At 37.6% G+C, this 22,550-nt stretch overlaps 1 protein-coding gene across 1 annotated transcript in view; it reads left to right on the top strand.

Annotated features, from left to right (window-relative positions):
- The window catches only part of LOC138310153 (oxysterol-binding protein-related protein 6-like), a 99,661-nt gene that overhangs the window by 73,141 nt on the left and 3,970 nt on the right, over positions 1-22,550 (top strand). Inside the window, exons 11-19 of the mRNA XM_069251278.1 lie at positions 754-899; positions 3,858-4,037; positions 4,548-4,620; positions 6,856-7,031; positions 8,955-9,029; positions 9,440-9,577; positions 9,965-10,028; positions 14,209-14,287; positions 14,963-15,098. Of these exons, the coding sequence (XP_069107379.1) occupies positions 754-899; positions 3,858-4,037; positions 4,548-4,620; positions 6,856-7,031; positions 8,955-9,029; positions 9,440-9,577; positions 9,965-10,028; positions 14,209-14,287; positions 14,963-15,098 (1,067 nt within the window). The remainder of the gene's footprint in view (positions 1-753; positions 900-3,857; positions 4,038-4,547; positions 4,621-6,855; positions 7,032-8,954; positions 9,030-9,439; positions 9,578-9,964; positions 10,029-14,208; positions 14,288-14,962; positions 15,099-22,550) is intronic.

The following is a 22,550-nucleotide window of genomic DNA, read 5'->3' as shown; positions in this document are numbered from 1 at the left end:
AAATGGAGGTCAAAAAGGTCAAACGTCTACTATTACAAGGAGACAAGCCAATAAAAAAAAGGTCAAACGTTCTACTATTACAAGGAGGGACAAGCCTATAAAAAGGTCAAACATTCTACTATTACAAGGAGACAAGCCTATAAAAAAGGTCTAAATGTCTACACTATTACAAGGAGACCAAGCCAATAAAAAGGTCAAACATTCTACTATTTAAAGGAGGACAAGCCAATAAAAAGGTCAAACATTCTACTATTACAAGGAGACAAGCCCTATAAAAAGGTCAAAACATTCTACTATTACAAGGAGACAAGCCTCAATAAAATAAGGTCAAACGTTCTACAATTCTACAAGGAGACAACCCAGCCTATAAAAAGGTCAAACTTCTACAATTACAAGGAGACATAGCCTATTATAATAAGGTCAATACGTTCCACTATTACAAGGAGACAAGCCAATAAAAAGGTCATAACATTTCTTACTATTACAAGGAGACAAGCCAATAAAAAGGTCAAACATTCTACTATTACAAGGAGACAAGCCAATAAAAAGGTCAAACATTCTACTATTACAAGGAGACAAGCCAATAAAAAGGTCAATCATTCTACTATTACAAGCCAATCAAACGCTTCTACTAAAGGAGACTCATACGTTCAAACTATTTACAAGGAGACAAGCCAATAAAACGGTCAAAACATTCAACTATTACAAGGATACATGCCAATAAAAAGGTTCAAACATTCTACTTATTCCAAGGAGACAAGCCTATAAAAAAGGTCAAAGCGTTCCTACTATTACAAGGAGACAAGCCTATAAAAAGGTCAAACGTTCCACTAATTACAAGCCAAGCCTATAAAAAGGTCAAACGTTCTACTATTACAAGGAGACAAGCCAATAAAAAGGTCAAACGTTCTACTATTTACCAAGGAGACTAGCCAATAAAAAGGTCAAACATTCTACAATTGACAAAGGTTGACTAAAAAGTAAACATTCTACTATTACAAGGAGACAAGCCTATAAAAAGGTCAAACATTCTACTATTACAAGGAGACAAGCCTATAAAAAAGGTCAAACATTCTACTATTACAAGGAGACAAGCCTATAAAAAGGTCAAACATTCTACTATTACAAGGAGACAAGCCTATAAAAGGTCAAACATTCTACTATTACAAGGAGACAAGCCTATAAAAAGGTCAAACATTCTACTATTTACAAGGAGACAAGCCTATAAAAAAGGTCAAACATTCTACTATTACAAGGAGACAAGCCTATAAAAAAGGTCAAACAATTCTACTACTATTACAAGGAGACAAGCCAATAAAAAGGTCAAACATTCTACTATTACAAGGAGACAAGCCTATAAAAAGGTCAAACATTCTACTATTACAAGGAGACAAGCCAATAAAAAAGGTCAAACATTCTACTATTACAAGGAGACAAGCCAATATATAAAAGGTCAAACATTCTACTATTACAAGGAGACAAGGAGACTATTTACAAGCCTATAAAAAGGTCAAACATTCTACTATTACAAGGAGACAAGCCAATAAAAAGGTCAAACATTCTACTATTACAAGGAGACAAGCCAATAAAAAGGTCAAACATTCTACTATTACAAGGAGACAAGCCAATAAAAAGGTCAAACATTCTACTATTACAAGACAAGCCAGGAGCAAGCCTAAAAAAGGTCAAACATTCTACTTTTTACAAGGAGACTAGCAAGCCTATAAAAAGGTCAAACGTTCTACTATTACAAGGAGACAAGCCTAATAAAAAGGTCAAACGTTCACTATTACAAGGAGACAAGCCTATAAAAAGGTCAAACGTTCTACTATTACCAGGAGACAAGCCAATAAAAAGGTCAAACATTTCTACTATTACAAGGAGACAAGCCAATAAAAAGGTCAAACATTCTACTATTACAAGGAGACAAGCCTATAAAAAGGTCAAACATTCTTACTATTACAAGGAGACAAGCCTATAAAAAAGGTCAAACATTCTACTATTACAAGGAGACAAGCCTATAAAAAGGTCAAACATTCTACTATTACAAGGAGACAAGCCTATAAAAAGGTCAAACATTCTACTATTACAAGGAGACAAGCCTATAAAAAGGTCAAACATTCTACTATTACAAGGAGACAAGCCAATAAAAAGGTCAAACATTCTACTATTACAAGGAGACAAGCCAATAAAAAGGTCAAACGTTCCACTATTACATGGAGACAAGCCAATAAAAAGGTCAAACATTCTACTATTACAAGGAGACAAGCCAATAAAAAGGTCAAACATTCTACTATTACAAGGAGACAAGCCAATAAAAAGGTCAAACGTTCTACTATTACAAGGAGACAAGCCAATAAAAAGGTCAAACATTCTACTATTACAAGGAGACAAGCCAATAAAAAGGTCAAACGTTCTACTATTACAAGGAGACAAGCCTATAAAAAGGTCAAACGTTCTACTATTACAAGGAGACAAGCCAATAAAAAGGTCAAACGTTCTACTATTACAAGGAGACAAGCCAATAAAAAGGTCAAACATTCTACTATTACAAGGAGACTAAGCCTATAAAAAGGTCAAACGTTCCACTATTACAAGGAGACAAGCCAATAAAAAGGTCAAACGTTCTACTATTACAAGGAGACAAGCCAATAAAAAGGTCAAACGTTCTACTATTACAAGGAGACAAGCCAATAAAAAGGTCAAACATTCTACTATTACAAGGAGACAAGCCAATAAAAAGGTCAAACGTTCTACTATTACAAGGAGACAAGCCAATAAAAAGGTCAAACATTCTACTATTTACAAGGAGACAAGCCTATAAAAAGGTCAAACATTCTACTATTACAAGGAGACAAGCCTATAAAAAGGTCAAACATTCTACTATTACAAGGAGACAAGCCTATAAAAAGGTCAAACATTCTACTATTACAAGGAGACAAGCCTATAAAAAGGTCAAACATTCTACTATTACAAGGAGACAAGCCTATAAAAAGGTCAAACATTCTACTATTACAAGGAGACAAGCCAATAAAAAGGTCAAACATTCTACTATTACAAGGAGACAAGCCAATAAAAAGGTCAAACATTCTACTATTACAAGGAGACAAGCCTATAAAAAGGTCAAACATTCTACTATTACAAGGAGACAAGCCTATAAAAAGGTCAAACATTCTACTATTACAAGGAGACAAGCCTATAAAAAGATCAAACATTCTACTATTACAAGGAGACAAGCCTATAAAAAGGTCAAACATTCTACTATTACAAGGAGACAAGCCTATAAAAAGGTCAAACATTCTACTATTACAAGGAGACAAGCCAATAAAAAGGTCAAACATTCTACTATTACAAGGAGACTAGCCTATAAAAAGGTCAAACATTCTACTATTACAAGGAGACAAGCCAATAAAAAGGTCAAACATTCTACTATTACAAGGAGACAAGCCTATAAAAAGGTCAAACGTTCCACTATTACAAGGAGACAAGCCTATAAAAAGGTCAAACATTCTACTATTACAAGGAGACAAGCCAATAAAAAGGTCAAACATTCTACTATTACAAGGAGACACAACATGAACATACTGTGATCTCCCACAATACACATGTGCTTCACACTCCCAGCACACCACATACAGCCTATCATCCTTAAATCACCCTGACTGTTAATAGGATGATTTTCTAATCAACCAACTGACCACATGGACGTTCTTTATTTGACATCATTTCTTTCTTGTCAGGATACACAGCAGACATGCTGCCACATTGTTTACATACTTGTGTTGAGGTTTATATTGGCATCTGATACATAGCCTGGTTAGGATTTATGGTAGAAAAAGATATAATGTAATTCTGAGTTGTCACTGCTGAGAAAATATGCTTTAGAACAGTACCCTAACTCTGCTGACCTCTTTGATCTATTACAGGAACCCCGAAGTCACGGCCTATCCCAGTCTCTGTCTGCAGAGAGCTGTTCTATCTCCGAGTACTACGATGCCGAGGAATATAAGGAAAGCGGCAGCGAGTCGTCGTCTGAGGTTTGTGTCTCAGATGTTTTGATTGGATGATTTTCATAGCACATTTTCTTTTAAATAGCATTGTATGTACTGTATAACAAGTTGTTGCTTGTTCAAAGTATAAAATAACAGAATATTGGCTCTCTGTGTAGGCACTATATATAATGGTGGAAAGATATCTTTCTACATAGTAGGGTTGTAATTTTCCTGAATGAAGGTGAGAAATGGGAACTTTATATAAATAAAGAGTTAAAGTTATGGGATAAAAAAGTTCCTAAATGTGTTCATCATGTTTATCTAAACTCTCGTTGGGTAATTTTCAAAAAGAATAAATTTGTATTTTTCAAATTTTGAAAATAAGTACAATAACTTGAGTTTGATAAACAAGATAAGGAATAGTCATTTGTATGGGGAACCGCTATTTCTTCAATAATAAAAATATCTATGTCCATTTTTATTTTTTTTCCCTTGAGAATTTATAAAATGTGTTTATATGTACATGGTAGCTGTACATTACGGTCTGTTTTGCAGCCATCAGATGACGAGGAGATTTCCAGTGAAATATCAGAAGAGAACGACACAGATTACAACGCTGCAATCAGTGGTTAGTGGCGGTCATTGGTTAATAAAAAAAAACGATATTTAAATACACCACAGTGGATTTATATCTATACTCTGTAGTACAGTTTTCACAAGAAACTCAATGAATATGGGAGTTTATTTTTAATTAGTTGATAAGAATTCAATTTTTAGAAATTCAGTTACATGTGGAAGCAGTTATCTTACTTTTTTCTTGATTTTAGCTTTTTAGGTTTTTATGACCTATAGTCATCATGTTTCGTCCGTCGTCGTTGCGCCGTGCGCGTGTGCGCCGTGCGCCGTGCGCCGTCCGCCGTGCGCCGTCCGCCCGTGCGCCGTCCGCCGTGCGTTAACTTTTTCACATTTTGAACTTCTTCTCAAGTTTTGACCAGTGGGATTGAGCTGAAACTTACACCTGAAATGATCCTGAGATGGTCCCGACAAAGTGTTGTTATTTTTTCGGGGGTCGATCCGAAATCCAAGATGGCCGCCACAGCCGCCATCTTGAAAACACATTTTAAACTTCTTCTCAAGTTCTACCCGTGCGATTTGGCTGAAACTTGCATGAAATGATCCTGACATGGTCCCGACAAAAGTGTTGTTATTTTTCCGGGTCGATCCGAAATCCAAGATGGCCGCCACAGGCGCCATCTTGAAAAACACATTTTGAACTTCTTCTCAAGTTCTACCGGTGCGATTTGGCTGAACTTGCATGAAATGATCCTGACATGGTCCGACAAAGTGTTGTTATTTTTCGGGGTCGATCCGAAATCCAAGATGGCCGCCACAGCCGCCATCTTGAAAACACATTTTAAACTTCTTCTCAAGTTCTACCGGTGCGATTTGGCTGAAACTTGCATGAAATGATCCTGACATGGTCCCGACAAAGTCTTGTTATTTTTCCGGGTCGATCCGAAATCCAAGATGGCCGCCACAGGCGCCATCTTGAAAACACATTTTGAACTTCTTCTCAAGTTCTACCGGTGCGATTTGGCTGAAAACTTGCATGAAATGATCCCTGACATGGTCCTGACAAAGTGTTGTTTATTTTTCGTCGGGTCGATCCGAAATCCAAGATGGCCGCCACACAGCCGCCATCTTGAAAACACATTTTAAACTTCTTCTCAAGTTCTACCGGTGCGATTTGGCTGAAACTTGCATGAAATCTCGATCCTGACATGGTCCCGACAAAGTGTTGTTATTATTTGGGTCGATCCGAAATCCAAGATGGCCGCCACAGGCGCCATCTTGAAAACACATTTTGAACTTTCTCAAGTTCTACCAGTGCGATTTCGCTGAAACTTGCATGAAATGATCCTGACATGGTCCCGACAAAGTCTTGTTATTTTTCGGGTACGATCCGAAATCCAAGATGGCCGCCACAGCCGCCATCTTGAAAACACATTTTGAACTTCTTCTCAAGTTCTACCAGTGCGATTTGGCTGAAACTTGCATGAAATGATCCTGACATGGTCCCGACAAAGTTGTTGTTATTTTTCGGGTCGATCTGAAATCCAAGATGGCCGCCACAGTCTCCATCTTGAAAACACATTTTGAACTTCTTCTCAAGTTCTAAACGGTGCAATTTCGCTGAAACTTGCATGAAATGATCCTGACATGGTCCAGACAAAGTGTTGTTATTTTTTTGGGGTCAATCCGAAATCCAAGATGGCCGTCACAGCCGCCATCTTGAAAAACACATTTTTGAACTTATTCTCAAGTTCTACCGAAGGGATTTGGCTGAAACTTGCATGAAATGATCCTGACATGGTCCAGACAAAGTATTGTTACATCTCTGGTTGATCCCAAATCGAAGATGACAACCATGGACACTATGTATAATTAAGTTCCTATATTTAAAGGCCCTTGGGCCCTCTTGTTTGAAATAAAATTTGTTGAAAGAAATTGAAAATGATCCTGACATGATCCTGACAAAGTGACACCATATATAATTAATTTTACTATTGTCAAGGTAGTCAGATGACCGTTTAAGGCCCTTTGGGCCTCTTGTTATGATAATTTCATCCTTGATATAGTCCCAGGGGTTACTATCACTGATTTATATCCTCCACTGGACTCTCATGGTAAAGAGGAGACAGTACAGGAGGAAAAAAAAAAGAAGAATAAAAAATAATTTCTGGAAATTGCATCTATCATAATAATTCATTTTTATCAATGTGCAAATTTTCAATTCACCTTAAGTCTCAGCATTAGTACAGTAAGGAAGCTAAGCCTTATATTTGTCTGTGTTCCACTTTAGTGTCCGAGGATCAATTGTCTGAGACATTCCAGACCGGCCGCCGGTCCAAACTTCCCGTCCCTAAACCAGACTCAGGAGACGTCAGTCTGTGGAACCTGCTGTATAAAAACCTGGGCAAGGACCTCACCAAAATCTCTATGCCAGTTACCCTTAATGAGCCCCTCAGCATGCTACAGGTAAAAAATCACCATGCCACTGACCCTTAATGAGCCCCTCAGCATGCTACAGGTAAAAATCTCATTGCCAGTTACCCTTAATTAGCCCTTCAGCATGCTACAGGTAAAAATCTCGTTGCCAGTTACTCTTAATGAGCCTCTCAGCATGCTACTGGTAAAAAAAATCACAATGCTAGTTACCCTTAATGAGCCCCTGGGCATGCTACAGGTAAAAATCTCATTGCCAGTTACCTTTAATGAGCCCTTCAGCATGCTACAGGTAAAAATCTCATTACTAGTTTACCCTTAATGAACCCCTCAACATGCTGCAGGTAAAAATCTTGATGTCAGTTACCCTTAATGACCCCCTCAGCATGCTGCAGATAAAAATCTTGATGTCAGTTACCCTTAATGAGCCCCTAAGCATGCTACAGGTAAAAATCTCCATGTCAGTTACCCTTAATGAGCCCCTCAGCATGCTACAGGTAAAAATCTCCATGTCAGTTACCCTTAATGAACCCCTCAGCATGCTACAGGTAAAAATCCCCATATCAGTTAACCTTAATGAACCCCTCAGTAAGCTACAGGTAAAAATCTCCATTTCAGTTACCCTTAATGAGCCCCTCAGCGTGCTGCAGGTAAAAATCTCCATGTCAGTTACCCTTAATGAGTCCCTCAGCATGCTACAGGTAAAAATCTCCATGTCAGTTACCCTTAATGAACCCCTCAGCATGCTACAGGTAAAAATCCCCATATCAGTTAACCTTAATGAACCCCTCAGTATGCTACAGGTAAAAATCTCCATTTCAGTTACCCTTAATGAGCCCCTCAGCGTGCTGCAGGTAAAAATCTCCATGTCAGTTACCCTTAATGAGTCTCTCTGCATGCTGCAGGTAAAAATCTCCATGTCAGTTACCCTTAATGAGCCCCTCAGCATGCTACAGGTAAAAATCTCCATGTCAGTTACCCTTAATGAGCCCCTCAGCATGCTACAGGTAAAAATCTCCATGTCAGTTACCCTTAATGAACCCCTCAGCATGCTACAGGTAAAAATCTCCATATCAGTTAACCTTAATGAACCCCTCAGCATGCTACAGGTAAAAATCTCCATTTCAGTTACCCTTAATGAGCCCCTCAGCGTGCTGCAGGTAAAAATCTCCATGTCAGTTACCCTTAATGAGTCCCTCAGCATGCTACAGGTAAAAATCTCATTGTCAATTACCCTTAATGAGTCCCTCAGCATGCTACAGGTAAAAATCTCCATTTCAGTTACCCTTAATGAGCCCCTCAGCGTGCTGCAGGTAAAAATCTCCATGTCAGTTACCCTTAATGAGTCCCTCTGCATGCTGCAGGTAAAAATCTCCTTGTCAATTACCCTTAATGAGTCCCTCAACATGCTGCAGGTAAAAATATCCTGTCAATTACCCTTAATGAGCCCCTCAGCATGCTACAGGTAAAAATCTGATGTCATTTCCTCTAATGAGCCCTAAAACATGCTACAAGTTGTATATTAAGTAACACTGGATGATTTCCCCTTCCATGCCAGTACTCTTTATATACCCCTCAGTATGCTAATGTAATCAGTAAATATAATGGTCTTTTTGTGTATTTACAGAGACTTGGTTTTTATGTAATGTGTAATTACAGAGACTTTGTGAGGAGTTAGAGTACTAATGGTTATGTAATTTTATGTGTATTTACAGAGACTTGTGAGGAGTTAGAGTACTCTGAGCTGGTCGATTATGTAATGGTTATTATGTGTAATTACAGAGACTTTGTGAGGAGTTAGAGTACTCTGAGCTGGTCGATTATGTAATGGTTATTATGTGTACTCTGAGCTGGTCGATTATGTAATGGTTATTATGTGTAATTACAGAGACTTTGTGAGGAGTTAGAGTACTCTGAGCTGGTCGATTATGTAATGGTTATTATGTGTAATTACAGAGACTATGTGAGGAGTTAGAGTACTCTGAGCTGGTCGACAAAGCTGTGGATATAGATGATCCATATGAACGTATGGTTAGTATTTAATGTCTTTATATTGTAGAAGTAACGATTGGAAACCATTCATTATTTTTATCTTAACATAATTATGATTTTTTTTAGAATAGCTAAAAGATCTTAAAAATGTAGCCTTTCTTATTTTCAATTTTAAAGGCTCGTAGCATTATATTACTTGTGGATTATCTCCCTTGGTTGTTTGAATTACATTTATAATTACTATAGGTTATATCCCTTGGTATTTTAAGTTATGTATGTAGTAACACTGGGATTATCTCCCTTTCTAGTTTGAGTTCCATTAACTATAGATTAACTCCCTTGGTATTTAGTAACACTGGATTATCTCCCTTTCTAGATTGAGTTCCATTAACTATAGATTAACTCCCTTGGTATTTAGTAACACTGGATTATCCCCCCATCTCTTTCAGCTCTACATAGCAGCATTTACAATGAGTAGCTATGCTAGTTCTGGTTACCGGGCAGGACACAAGCCATTTAACCCACTTCTTGGAGAAACTTACGAGTGTATCCGCGAGGATAAAGGATGGAAATTCATGGCAGAACAGGTAATAGTTTATGGTAGAACAGGTAATAGTTTATTGTAGAACAGGTAATAGTTTATGGTAGAACAGGTAATAGTTTATGGTAGAACAGGTAATAGTTTATGGTAGAACAGGTAATAGTTTATGGTAGAACAGGTAATAGTTTATGGTAGAACAGGTAATAGTTTATGGTAGAACAGGTAATAGTTTATGGTAGAACAGGTAATAGTTTATTGTAGAACAGGTAATAGTTTATGGTAAAACTTTATCAGTAATGTAATGTATAATAATGTTACTTGTGAAATGTCTCCAGCTTGAACTTATTTCTGACACTGCATCTGCATATTTGAAGAATTTGATATTTTCGAAAAATTACCAAACCTAAATATTTATCAATGTTTTATTTCTCAGGTGAGCCATCATCCGCCTATATCAGCCTGCTACTGTGAATCTAAAAACTTCACCTTCTGGCAAGGTTAGTATTGTTAATTTATCTCACTGTTAAAGCTTAACAAGTTATGGGGAAGGTCTGTGTAATTAAGGCACAGATTTATACTCTGTTATGGGGAAGGTCTGTGTAATTAAGGTACAGATTTATACTCTGTTATGGGGAAGGTCTGTGTAATTAAGGTACAGATTTATACTCTGTTATGGGGAAGGTCTGTGTAATTAAGGTACAGATTTATACTCTGTTATGGGGAAGGTCTGTGTAATTAAGGTACAGATTTATACTCTGTTATGGGGAAGGTCTGTGTAATTAAGGTACAGATTTATACTCTGTTATGGGGAAGGTCTGTGTAATTAAGGTACAGATACTCTGTTATGGGGAAGGTCTGTGTAATTAAGGTACAGATTTTATACTATGTTATGGGGAAGGTCTGTGTAATTAAGGTACAGATTTATACTCTGTTATGGGGAAGGTCTGTGTAATTAAGGTACAGATTTATACTCTGTTATGGGGAAGGTCTGTGTAATTAAGGTACAGATTTATACTCTGTTATGGGGAAGGTCTGTGTAATTAAGGTACAGATTTATACTCTGTTATGGGGAAGGTCTGTGTAATTAAGGTACAGATTTATACTCTGTTATGGGGAAGGTCTGTGTAATTAAGGTACAGATTTATACTCTGTTATGGGGAAGGTCTGTGTAATTAAGGCACAGATTTATACTCTGTTATGGGGAAGGTCTGTGTAATTAAGGTACAGATTTATACTCTGTTATGGGGAAGGTCTGTGTAATTAAGGTACAGATTTATACTCTGTTATGGGGAAGGTCTGTGTAATTAAGGTACAGATTTATACTCTGTTATGGGGAAGGTCTGTGTAATTAAGGTACAGATTTATACTCTGTTATGGGGAAGGTCTGTGTAATTAAGGTACAGATTTATACTCTGTTATGGGGAAGGTCTGTGTAATTAAGGTACAGATTTATACTCTGTTATGGGGAAGGTCTGTGTAATTAAGGTACAGATTTATACTCTGTTATGGGGAAGGTCTGTGTAATTAAGGTACAGATTTATACTCTGTTATGGGGAAGGTCTGTGTAATTAAGGTACAGATTTATACTCTGTTATGGGGAAGGTCTGTGTAATTAAGGTACAGATTTATACTCTGTTATGGGGAAGGTCTGTGTAATTAAGGTACAGATTTATACTCTGTTATGGGGAAGGTCTGTGTAATTAAGGTACAGATTTATACTCTGTTATGGGGAAGGTCTGTGTAATTAAGGTACAGATTTATACTCTGTTATGGGGAAGGTCTGTGTAATTAAGGTACAGATTTATACTCTGTTATGGGGAAGGTCTGTGTAATTAAGGTACAGATTTATACTCTGTTATGGGGAAGGTCTGTGTAATTAAGGTACAGATTTATACTCTGTTATGGGGAAGGTCTGTGTAATTAAGGCACAGATTTATACTCTGTTATGGGGAAGGTCTGTGTAATTAAGGTACAGATTTATACTCTGTTATGGGGAAGGTCTGTGTAATTAAGGTACAGATTTATACTCTGTTATGGGGAAGGTCTGTGTAATTAAGGTACAGATTTATACTCTGTTATGGGGAAGGTCTGTGTAATTAAGGTACAGATTTATACTCTGTTATGGGGAAGGTCTGTGTAATTAAGGTACAGATTTATACTCTGTTATGGGGAAGGTCTGTGTAATTAAGGTACAGATTTATACTCTGTTATGGGGAAGGTCTGTCTAATTAAGGCACAGATTTATACTCTGTTATGGGGAAGGTCTGTGTAATTAAGGTACAGATTTATACTCTGTTATGGGGAAGGTCTGTGTAATTAAGGTACAGATTTATACTCTGTTATGGGGAAGGTCTGTGTAATTAAGGTACAGATTTATACTCTGTTATGGGGAAGGTCTGTGTAATTAAGGTACAGATTTATACTCTGTTATGGGAGAAGGTCTGTGTAATTAAGGTACAGATTTATACTCTGTTATGGGGAAGGTCTGTGTAATTAAGGTACAGATTTATACTCTGTTATGGGGAAGGTCTGTGTAATTAAGGTACAGATTTATACTCTGTTATGGGGAAGGTCTGTGTAATTAAGGTACAGATTTATACTCTGTTATGGGGAAGGTCTGTGTAATTAAGGCACAGATTTATACTCTGTTATGGGGAAGGTCTGTGTAATTAAGGTACAGATTTATACTCTGTTATGGGGAAGGTCTGTGTAATTAAGGTACAGATTTATACTCTGTTATGGGGAAGGTCTGTGTAATTAAGGTACAGATTTATACTCTGTTATGGGGAAGGTCTGTGTAATTAAGGTACAGATTTATACTCTGTTATGGGGAAGGTCTGTGTAATTAAGGTACAGATTTATACTCTGTTATGGGGAAGGTCTGTGTAATTAAGGTACAGATTTATACTCTGTTATGGGGAAGGTCTGTGTAATTAAGGTACAGATTTATACTCTGTTATGGGGAAGGTCTGTGTAATTAAGGTACAGATTTATACTCTGTTATGGGGAAGGTCTGTGTAATTAAGGTACAGATTTATACTCTGTTATGGGGAAGGTCTGTGTAATTAAGGTACAGATTTATACTCTGTTATGGGGAAGGTCTGTGTAATTAAGGTACAGATTTATACTCTGTTATGGGGAAGGTCTGTGTAATTAAGGTACAGATTTATACTCTGTTATGGGGAAGGTCTGTGTAATTAAGGTACAGATTTATACTCTGTTATGGGGAAGGTCTGTGTAATTAAGGTACAGATTTATACTCTGTTATGGGGAAGGTCTGTGTAATTAAGGTACAGATTTATACTCTGTTATGGGGAAGGTCTGTGTAATTAAGGTACAGATTTATACTCTCTGTTATGGGGAAGGTCTGTGTAATTAAGGCACAGATTTATACTCTGTTATGGGGAAGGTCTGTGTAATTAAGGTACAGATTTATACTCTGTTATGGGGAAGGTCTGTGTAATTAAGGTACAGATTTATACTCTGTTATGGGGAAGGTCTGTGTAATTAAGGTACAGATTTATACTCTGTTATGGGGAAGGTCTGTGTAATTAAGGTACAGATTTATACTCTGTTATGGGGAAGGTCTGTGTAATTCAGGCACAGATTTATACTCTGTTATGGGGAAGGTCTGTGTAATTAAGGTACAGATTTATACTCTGTTATGGGGAAGGTCCTGTGTAATTAAGGTACAGATTTATACTCTGTTATGGGGAAGGTCTGTGTAATTAAGGTACAGATTTGTAATTATACTCTGTTATGGGGAAGGTCTGTGTAATTAAGGTACAGATTTATACTCTGTTATGGGGAAGGTCTGTGTAATTAAGGTACAGATTTATACTCTGTTATGGGGAAGGTCTGTGTAATTAAGGTACAGATTTATACTCTGTGTGGGGAAGGTCTGTGTAATTAAGGTACCAGATTTATACTCTGTTATGGGGAAGGTCTGTGTATAATTAAGGCACAGATTTATACTCTGTTATGGGGAAGGTCTGTCTAATTAAGGCACAGATTTATACTCTGTTATGGGGAAGGTCTGTCTAATTAAGGCACAGATTTATACTCTGTTATGGGGAAGGTCTGTCTAATTAAGGTATACTCTGTTATGATTTATTACTTTGTTATGGGGAGAAAGGTCTGTGTAATTAAGGCACAGATTTATACTCTGTTATGGGGAAGGTCCCTGTCTAATTTAAGGTACAGATTTTATACTCTGTTATGGGGAAGGTCTGTGTAATTAAGGTACAGATTTATACTTTGTTTCATAGAGGATATATCATGACATTCTCTGACCTTCTGATGACCTTTACTCTACCATAGTGCCTACTTAATAAGTCATGTCACCTGCTGAGTCATTTTATCATGTAGTATGTAGATGTGATTATTTGAAAAGTCTCTATAACGTGAAAAGGTTGTAGAAGTGATAATTTAGTTTGTCTATCAGAAAGGTGACCAGAGTATGACTCAGAGTATATATCAGTTTCTCTCAAGATGGATGTTTCATTTGTAGGGAAATTCGATACAAAACAATTTAATTAAAGGAAAATTATTATGACATCGCATAAAATGACTGATGTCACAATTAAGTTTAACATCTATGTAAAGCTACATAAAGTTTGTATCTGAATTGTGTATTTTTTTATTTGATTTATGGAATTCTCATTTTACTGTTGTCAGATGTCAGAATAAAAACCAAGTTCTGGGGTAAATCAATGGAGATCCAACCTCTGGGAATCGTCAACCTCTTCCTGCCAAAGTAAGTCTCAATTTTTAATTAGCTTCTAGTCAAAACTGATTCCCCCCCCCCCCCCCTATTTTTTTTTAACGGTAAACCAACTGTCTTTCATGCATGACTAATAATTTTCTTGTTTTTTTCTTTAAAAACAAGTCTGTGAAGGTTAACTTTTAAAATTGAATGGGATAATACCTGTCTTTAAAGCAGGCAGATATTTATTCGGGGAGTTAATTTTTCGCAAATTTACTTTAATTATAAAATAAATCGCACATGCAAGAATGTTGATTTACAGTATATATTTTGACAATTAAGTCCATGCTTTCAGTTAAGTGCCATACTCAAATGGAAATTAAAACCTTAAGATGTGATTTCTGAAGTATTTATAGCATTAGGATTTGTAGTTTCTCCTATCTAAGATACATACTGTATATTTACTGGGAATTAAATTTGGCTGAATTTGCAGTCAAGTTTATTTTTGCGAATTTAAATACCACAATAAAATGTAAAGAATTATAAGTCAGATAAGCAGGATAACTTGTGTGGTAAAATGTGTGTGATATTAAACAACACTCACTAATAGTTCATATTTTCCTCTTAAAGTATCAAATTGGAAAGAAAAGTATTGAACTTAGAATAAATAACTAATTATTTCTTCATTATTTAGCAATGAGATGTAAAAGAACTAATGTTTTACAGATTTCAAGACCATTATAAATGGAACAAAGTAACAACATGTGTTCACAACCTGCTGGGAGGACAGCGCTGGGTGGACCAGTACGGAGAGATGCAGATACGAAATGGAGATATCGTGTGTAAACTAACGTTTACCAAGGTTTGTATGTAATATCTTTAAAAAGGTCAAGAAAGTCTCCATGGTCAGAGAGTAACTGTAAATCTCCCAAAAGGTCATTTTCTCAAAAGGAAAAACTGATACACCAGTGTAACATGAACTTTCATAACTTAAGGTCATTGTGTAATCATATCCTCACAATGGTCAAAATGTCCTAAACCGTCACAAAGGTCACAATGTCCTAAACCGTCACAAAGGTCACAATGTCCTAAACTGTGACAAAGGTCACAATGTCCTAAACTGTGACAAAGGTCACAATGTCCTAAAACCTTCACAAAGGTCACAATGTCCTAAAACCTTCACAAAGGTCACAATGTCCTAAAACCTTCACAAAGGTCACAATGTCCTAAACTGTCACAAAGATCACAATGTCCTAAACCGTCACAAAGGTCACAATGTCCTAAAACCTTCACAAAAGGTCACAATGTCCTAAACTAAATCACAAAGATCACAATGTCCTAAATCTTCACAAAGGTCAAATGTTTCTAAATCTTCACACAAGGTCACAGTGTCCTAAACTGCCACAAAGATCACAATGTCCTAAACTGTCACAAAGATCACACAATGTCCTAAACTGTCACAAAGATCACAATGTCCTAACTGATCACACAAAGATCACAAAGGTTCTAAACCGTCACATAGATCACAGTGTCCTAAACCGATCACAAAGATCACAATGTCCTAAACTGTCACAAAGGTCACAATGTCCTAAATCTTTCCACAAAAGGTCAAAATGTTCTAAATCTTCACAAAGGTCACAGTGTCCTAAACTGTCACAAAGATCACAATGTCATAAACCGTCACAGATGTCACAATGTCCTAAACCTTCACAAAGATCACAATGTCCTAAACCTTCACAAAGATCACAATGTCCTAAACCTTCACAAAGATCACAATGTCCTAAACTGTCACAAAGGTCACAATGTCCTAAACCGTCACAAAGATCACAATGTCCTAAACCTTCACAAAGGTCACAATGTCCTAAACCCTTCACAAAGGTCACAATGGTCCTTCAACAAAGGTTCACAATGTCCTACCTGTCAAAAAGGTCACAATGTCCTAAATACCTGTCTCACAAAGGTCACAACGTCCTAAAACCTTCACAAAGATCACAATGTCCTAAACCATCACAAAGATCACAGTGTCCTAAAACCTTCACAAAGATCACAATGTCCTAAAACCTTCACAAAGATCACAATGTCCTAAAACCTTCACAAAGGTCACAATGTCCTAAACTGTCACAAAGATCACAATGTCCTAAACTGTCACAAAGATCACAATGTCCTAAACTGTCACAAAGATCACAATGTCCTAAACCGTCACAAAGATCACAAATGTCCTAAACTGTCACAAAGATCACAATGTCCTAAACTGTCACAAAGATCACAATGTCCTAAACCTTCACAAAGATCACAATGTCCTAAACTGTCACAAAGATCACAATGTCCTAAACCGTCACAAAGATCACAATGTCCTAAACTGTCACAAAGGTCACAATGTCCTAAACCGTCACAAAGGTCACAATGTCCTAAAACCTTCACAAAGGTCACAATGTCCTAAACCTTCACAAAGATCACAATGTCCTAAACCGTCACAAAGATCACAATGTCCTAAACCTTCACAAAGGTCACAATGTCCTAAACTGTCACAAAGATCACAATGTCCTAAATCTTCACAAAGGTCAAAATGTTCTAAATCTTCACAGTGTCCTAAAAACATTCACAAAGATCACAATGTCCTAAACTGTCACAAAGATCACAATGTCCTAAACCTTCACAAAGATCACAATGTCCTAAACTGTCACAAAGGTCACAATATTCTTAACCCTCACAAAGGTCACAATGTCCCTAAACCGACACAAAGATCACAATGTCCTAAACCGTCACAAAGGTCACAATGTCCTTAACCCTCACAAAGGTCACAATATCACTAAACCTTTCACAAAGGTCACAATGTCCTAAACCGTAAAGGTCACCATTCACAAAGGGTCACAATGTCCTAAAACCCTCTCAAAAGGTCACAATGTCCTAAACCTCACAAAGATCACAATGGTTCCTAAACCGATCACAAAGGTCACAATGTCCTAAAACCTTCACAAAGGTCACAATGTCCTAAACTTTCACAAAGGTCACTGGGCGGAGGCAGTGTCCTAAAACCTTCACAAAGGTCACAATGTCCTAAACCTTCACAAAGGTCACAATGTCCTAAAACCTTCACAAAGGTCACACATTGTCCTTAACCTTCACAAAGGTCACAATGTCCTAGTTCTAAACCTTCACAAAGGTCACAAATGTCCTACAAACTTGTCACAAAGGTCACAATGTCCTAAACCTTCACAAAGGTCCACAGTGTCCTCTAAAGCTCTCACAAATGATCTCTAATAGTCTTAACCCTCACAAAGGTCACAATGTCCTTAAAACTTCACAAAGGTCACAATGTCCTAAACCTTTACAAAGGTCACAATGTCCTAGGACCCTTCAAAAAGGTCACAATGTCCTAAAACCTTCACAAAGGTCACATCGTCCTACACACTTCAAAAAGTCAACAATGTTCTAAAGCCTTCACAAAGGTCACAATGTCCTAAACCTTCACAAAGTCACAGTGCCCTAAACCTACAAAATGTCACAACGTCCTAAATCCTTCACAAAGGTCACAATGTCCTATAACCTACACAAAGGTCAAAATGTCCTAAAACCTCCACAAAGGTACACAATGTCCTTAACCACACAAAGGTCACAATGTTCCTCAAACCTCCACAAAGGTCACAATGTCCTAAACCTTCACAAAGGTCACAATGTCCTAAAACCTTCACAAAGGTCACAATGTCCTAAACCTTTACAAAGGTCACAATGTCCTAAACCTTCACAAAGGTCACAATGTCCTAAACCTTCACAAAGGTCACAATGTCCTAAACCTTCACAAAGGTCACAATGTCCTAAAACCTTCACAAAGGTCACAATGTCCTAAACCTTCACAAAGGTCACAATGTCCTAAACCTTCACAAAGGTCACAATGTCCTAAACCTTCACAAAGGTCACAATGTCCTAAAACCTTCACAAAGGTCACAATGTCCTAAAACCTTCACAAAGGTCACAATGTCCTAAACCTTCACAAAGGTCACAATGTCCTAAACCTTCACAAAGGTCACAATGTCCTAAACCTTCACAAAGGTCACAATGTTCTAAAGCCTTTACAAATGGTAACAATGTCCTAAGACCTTTACAAAGGTCACAATGTCCTAAACCTTTACAAATGTAAACAATGTCCTAAAAACCTTTACAAAGGTCACAATGTACTAAACCTTCAAAAAGGTCACAATGTCCTAAAACCTTCACAAAGGTCACAATGTCCTAAACCTTCACAAAGGTCACAATGTCCTAAAACCTTCACAAAGGTCACAATGTCCTAAAACCTTCACAAAGGTCACAATGTCCTAAAACCTTCACAAAGGTCACAATGTCCTAAACCTTCACAAAGATCACAATGTCCTAAACCTTCACAAAGGTCACAATGTCCTAAACCTTTACAAAGGTCACAATGTCCTAGACCTTCACAAAGGTCACAATGTCCTAAAACCTTCACAAAGGTCACAATGTCCTAAATCCTTCACAAAGGTCACAATGTCCTAAACCTTCACAAAGGTCACAATGTCCTAAACCTTCACAAAGGTCACAATGTCCTAAACCTTCACAAAGGTCACAATGTCCTAAACCTTCACAAAGGTCACAATGTCCTAAACCTTCACAAAGGTCACAATGTCATAAACCTTCACAAAGGTCACAATGCTCCTAAATGTCACCATTCCTAAAACATTCACAAAGGTCACAATAATCCTAAATCTTTCACAAAGGTCACAATGTCCTAAACCCTTCACAAAGGTCACAGGTCACAATGTCCTAAAACCTTCACAAAGGTCACAAAATGTCCCTAAGCACCATTCCCAAAAGGTCACAATGTCCTAAAGACCTTCACAAAGGTCACAAAGTCCTAAACCTTCCACAAAGGTCACAATGTCCTAGACCTTCAAAAAGGTCACAATGTCCTAAAACCTTCACAAAGGTCACAATGTCCTAAACCTTCACAAAGGTCACAATGTCCTAAAACCTTCACAAAGGTCACAATGTCCTAAATCCTTCACAAAGGTCACAATGTCCTAAACCTTCACAAAGGTCACAATGTCCTAAAACCTTCACAAAGGTCACAATGTCCTAAAACCTTCACAAAGGTCACAATGTCCTAAAACCTTCACAAAGGTCACAATGTCCTAAACCTTCACAAAGGTCACAATGTCCTAAAACCTTCACAAAGGTCACAACGTCCTAAATCTTCACAAAGGTCACAATGTCCTAAAACCTACACAAAGGTCACAATTCCTTACAACAAAGGTCACAATGTCCTTAAACACACAAAGGTCACAATGTCCTAAAACCTTCACAAAGGGTCACAATGTTCTAATACCTTCACAAAGGTCACAAATGTCCTGAACCTTCACAAAGGTCACAATGTCCTAAATCTTCACAAAGGTCACAATGTCCTTAAACCTTCACAAAGGTCACAATGTCCTAAACCTTCACAAAGGTCACAATGTCCTAAACCTTCACAAAGGTCACAATGTCCTAAACCTTTCACAAAGGTACACATTTGTCTCTAAACCTTCACAAAGGTCACAATGTCCTAAACCTTCACAAAGGTCACAATGTCTTATACCTTCACAAAGGTCACAGTGTCCTAAACCTTCACAAAGTCACAATGTCCTAAATCCTTCACAAAGGTCACAATGTCCTAAACCTACCTTCACAAAGGTCACAATGTCCTAAACCCTTTCACAAAGGTCACAATGTCCTAAACCTTCACAAAGGTCACAATGTCCTAAACCTTCACAAAGGTCACAATGTCCTAAAACCTTCACAAAGGTCACAATGTCCTAAACCTTCACAAAGGTCACAATGTCCTAAACCTTCACAAAGGTCACAATGTCCTAAACCTTCACAAAGGTCACAATGTCCTAAACCTTCACAAAGGTCACAATGTCCTAAACCTTCACAAAGGTCACAATGTCCTAAACCTTCACAAAGGTCACAATGTCCTAAACCTTCACAAAGGTCACAATGTCCTAAAACCTTCACAAAGGTCACAATGTCCTAAACCACACAAAGGTCACAATGTCCTAAACCTTCACAAAGGTCACAATGTCCTAAACCTTCACAAAGGTCACAATGTCCTAAACCTTTACAAAGGTCACAATGTCCTAAACCTTCACAAAGGTCACAATGTCCTAAACCTTTACAAAGGTCACAATGTCCTAAACCTTCACAAAGGTCACAATGTCCTAAAACCTTCACAAAGGTCACAATGTCCTAAACCTTCACAAAGGTCACAATGTCCTAAAACCTTCACAAAGGTCACAATGTCCCTAAACCTTCACAAAGGTCACAATGTCACTAAACCTTTTCACAAAGGTCACAATGTCCTAAAACCTTCACAAAGGTCACATGTCCTAAACCTTCACAAAGGTCACAATGTCCTAAAACCTTCACAAAGGGTCACAATGTCCTAAAAACCAGATCAAAAGGTCTAAAGAAAAAGTCACAATGTCCTAAAACCTTCACAAAAAGGTCACAATGTCCTAAATCTTTACAAAGGTCACAATGTCTAAAACCTTTCACAAAGGTCACAATGTGTCCTAAAACCTTCACAAAGGTCACAATGTCCTAAACCTTCACAAAGGTCACAATGTTCTCCTAAACCTTCACAAAGGTCACAATGTCCTAAACCTTCACACAAAGGTCACAATGTCTTAAAACCTTCACAAAAGGTCACAATGTCCTAAACCTTCACAAAGGTCACAATGTCCTAAACCTTCACAAAGGTCACAATGTCCTAAACCTTCACAAAGGTCACAATGTCCTAAACCTTCACAAAGGTCACAATGTCCTAAACCTTCACAAAGGTCACAATGTCCTAAAAAGGTCACAATGTTCTAAGGCTTTTACAAAGGTCACAATGTCCTAAACCTTCACAAAGGTCACAATGTCCTAAACCTTCACAAAGGTCACAATGTCCTAAACCTTCACAAAGGTCACAATGTCCTAAACCTACACAAAGGTCACAATGTCCTAAAACCTCCACAAAGGTCACAATGTCCTTAACCAGACAAAGGTCACAATGTCCTCAAACCTCCACAAAGGTCACAATGTTCTAAATCCTTTACAAAGGTAACAATGTCCTAAACCTTTACAAAGGTCACAATGTCCTAAACCTTCACAAAGGTCACAATGTCCTAAACCTTCACAAAGGTCACAATGTCCTAAAACCTTCACAAAGGTCACAATGTCCTTAACCAGACAAAGGTCACAATGTCCTCAAACCTCCACAAAGGTCACAATGTTCTAAATCCTTTACAAAGGTAACAATGTCCTAAACCTTTACAAAGGTCACAATGTCCTATACCTTTACAAAGGTCACAATATCCTAAACCTTTACAAAGGTCACAATGTCCTAAACCTTTACAAAGGTCACAATGTCCTAAACCTTCACAAAGGTCACAATGTCCTAAACCTTCACAAAGGTCACAATGTCCTAAACCTTCACAAAGGTCACAATGTCCTAAAACCTTCACAAAGGTCACAATGTCCTAAATCTTCACAAAGGTCACAATGTCCTAAACTGTCACAAAGGTCACAATGTCCTAAACCTTGACAAAGGTCACAATGTCCTAAACCGTCAAAAAGGTCACAATGTCCTAAAACCTTCACAAAGGTCACAATGTCCTAAACCTTCACAAAGGTCACAATGTCCTAAACCTTCACAAAGGTCACAATGTCCTAAACCTTCACAAAGGTCACAATGTCCTAAACCTTCACAAAGGTCACAATGTTCTAAACCTTCACAAAGGTCACAATGTCCTAAACTGTCACAAAGATCACAATGTTCTTAAACCTTTACAAAGGTCACAATGTCCTAAACCTTCACAAAGAGTCACAATGTCCTAAACCTTCACAAAGGTCACAATGTCCTAAACCTTCACAAAGGTCACAATGTCCTAAACCTTCACAAAGGTCACAATGTCCTAAAACTTCACAAAGGTCACAATGTCCTAAAACCTTCACAAAGGTCACAACAAAGTCACAATCTTAACCTTTCACAAAAGGTACAATGTCCTAAACCTTCAAAGGTCACAATGTCCTAAAACCTTCACAAAGGTCACAATGTCTTAAACTAAACCTTTCCAAAGGGTCACAATGTCCTAAACTTTCCACAAAGGTCACAATGTCCTAAACCTTCCTACACAAAGGTCACAATGTCCTATAACCTTCACAAAGGTCCACAATGTCCTAAACCTTCACAAAAAGGTCACAAATGTCCTAAAACCTTCACAAAGGTCACAATGTCCTAAAACTTTCACAAAGGTCACAATGTCCTAAAAACTTCACA

Source organism: Argopecten irradians, chromosome 16, assembly GCF_041381155.1.
Source record: "Argopecten irradians isolate NY chromosome 16, Ai_NY, whole genome shotgun sequence".
In the NCBI taxonomy this organism is placed as follows: domain Eukaryota; kingdom Metazoa; phylum Mollusca; class Bivalvia; order Pectinida; family Pectinidae; genus Argopecten; species Argopecten irradians.
This window is presented reverse-complemented; position numbering and strand designations above follow the sequence as displayed.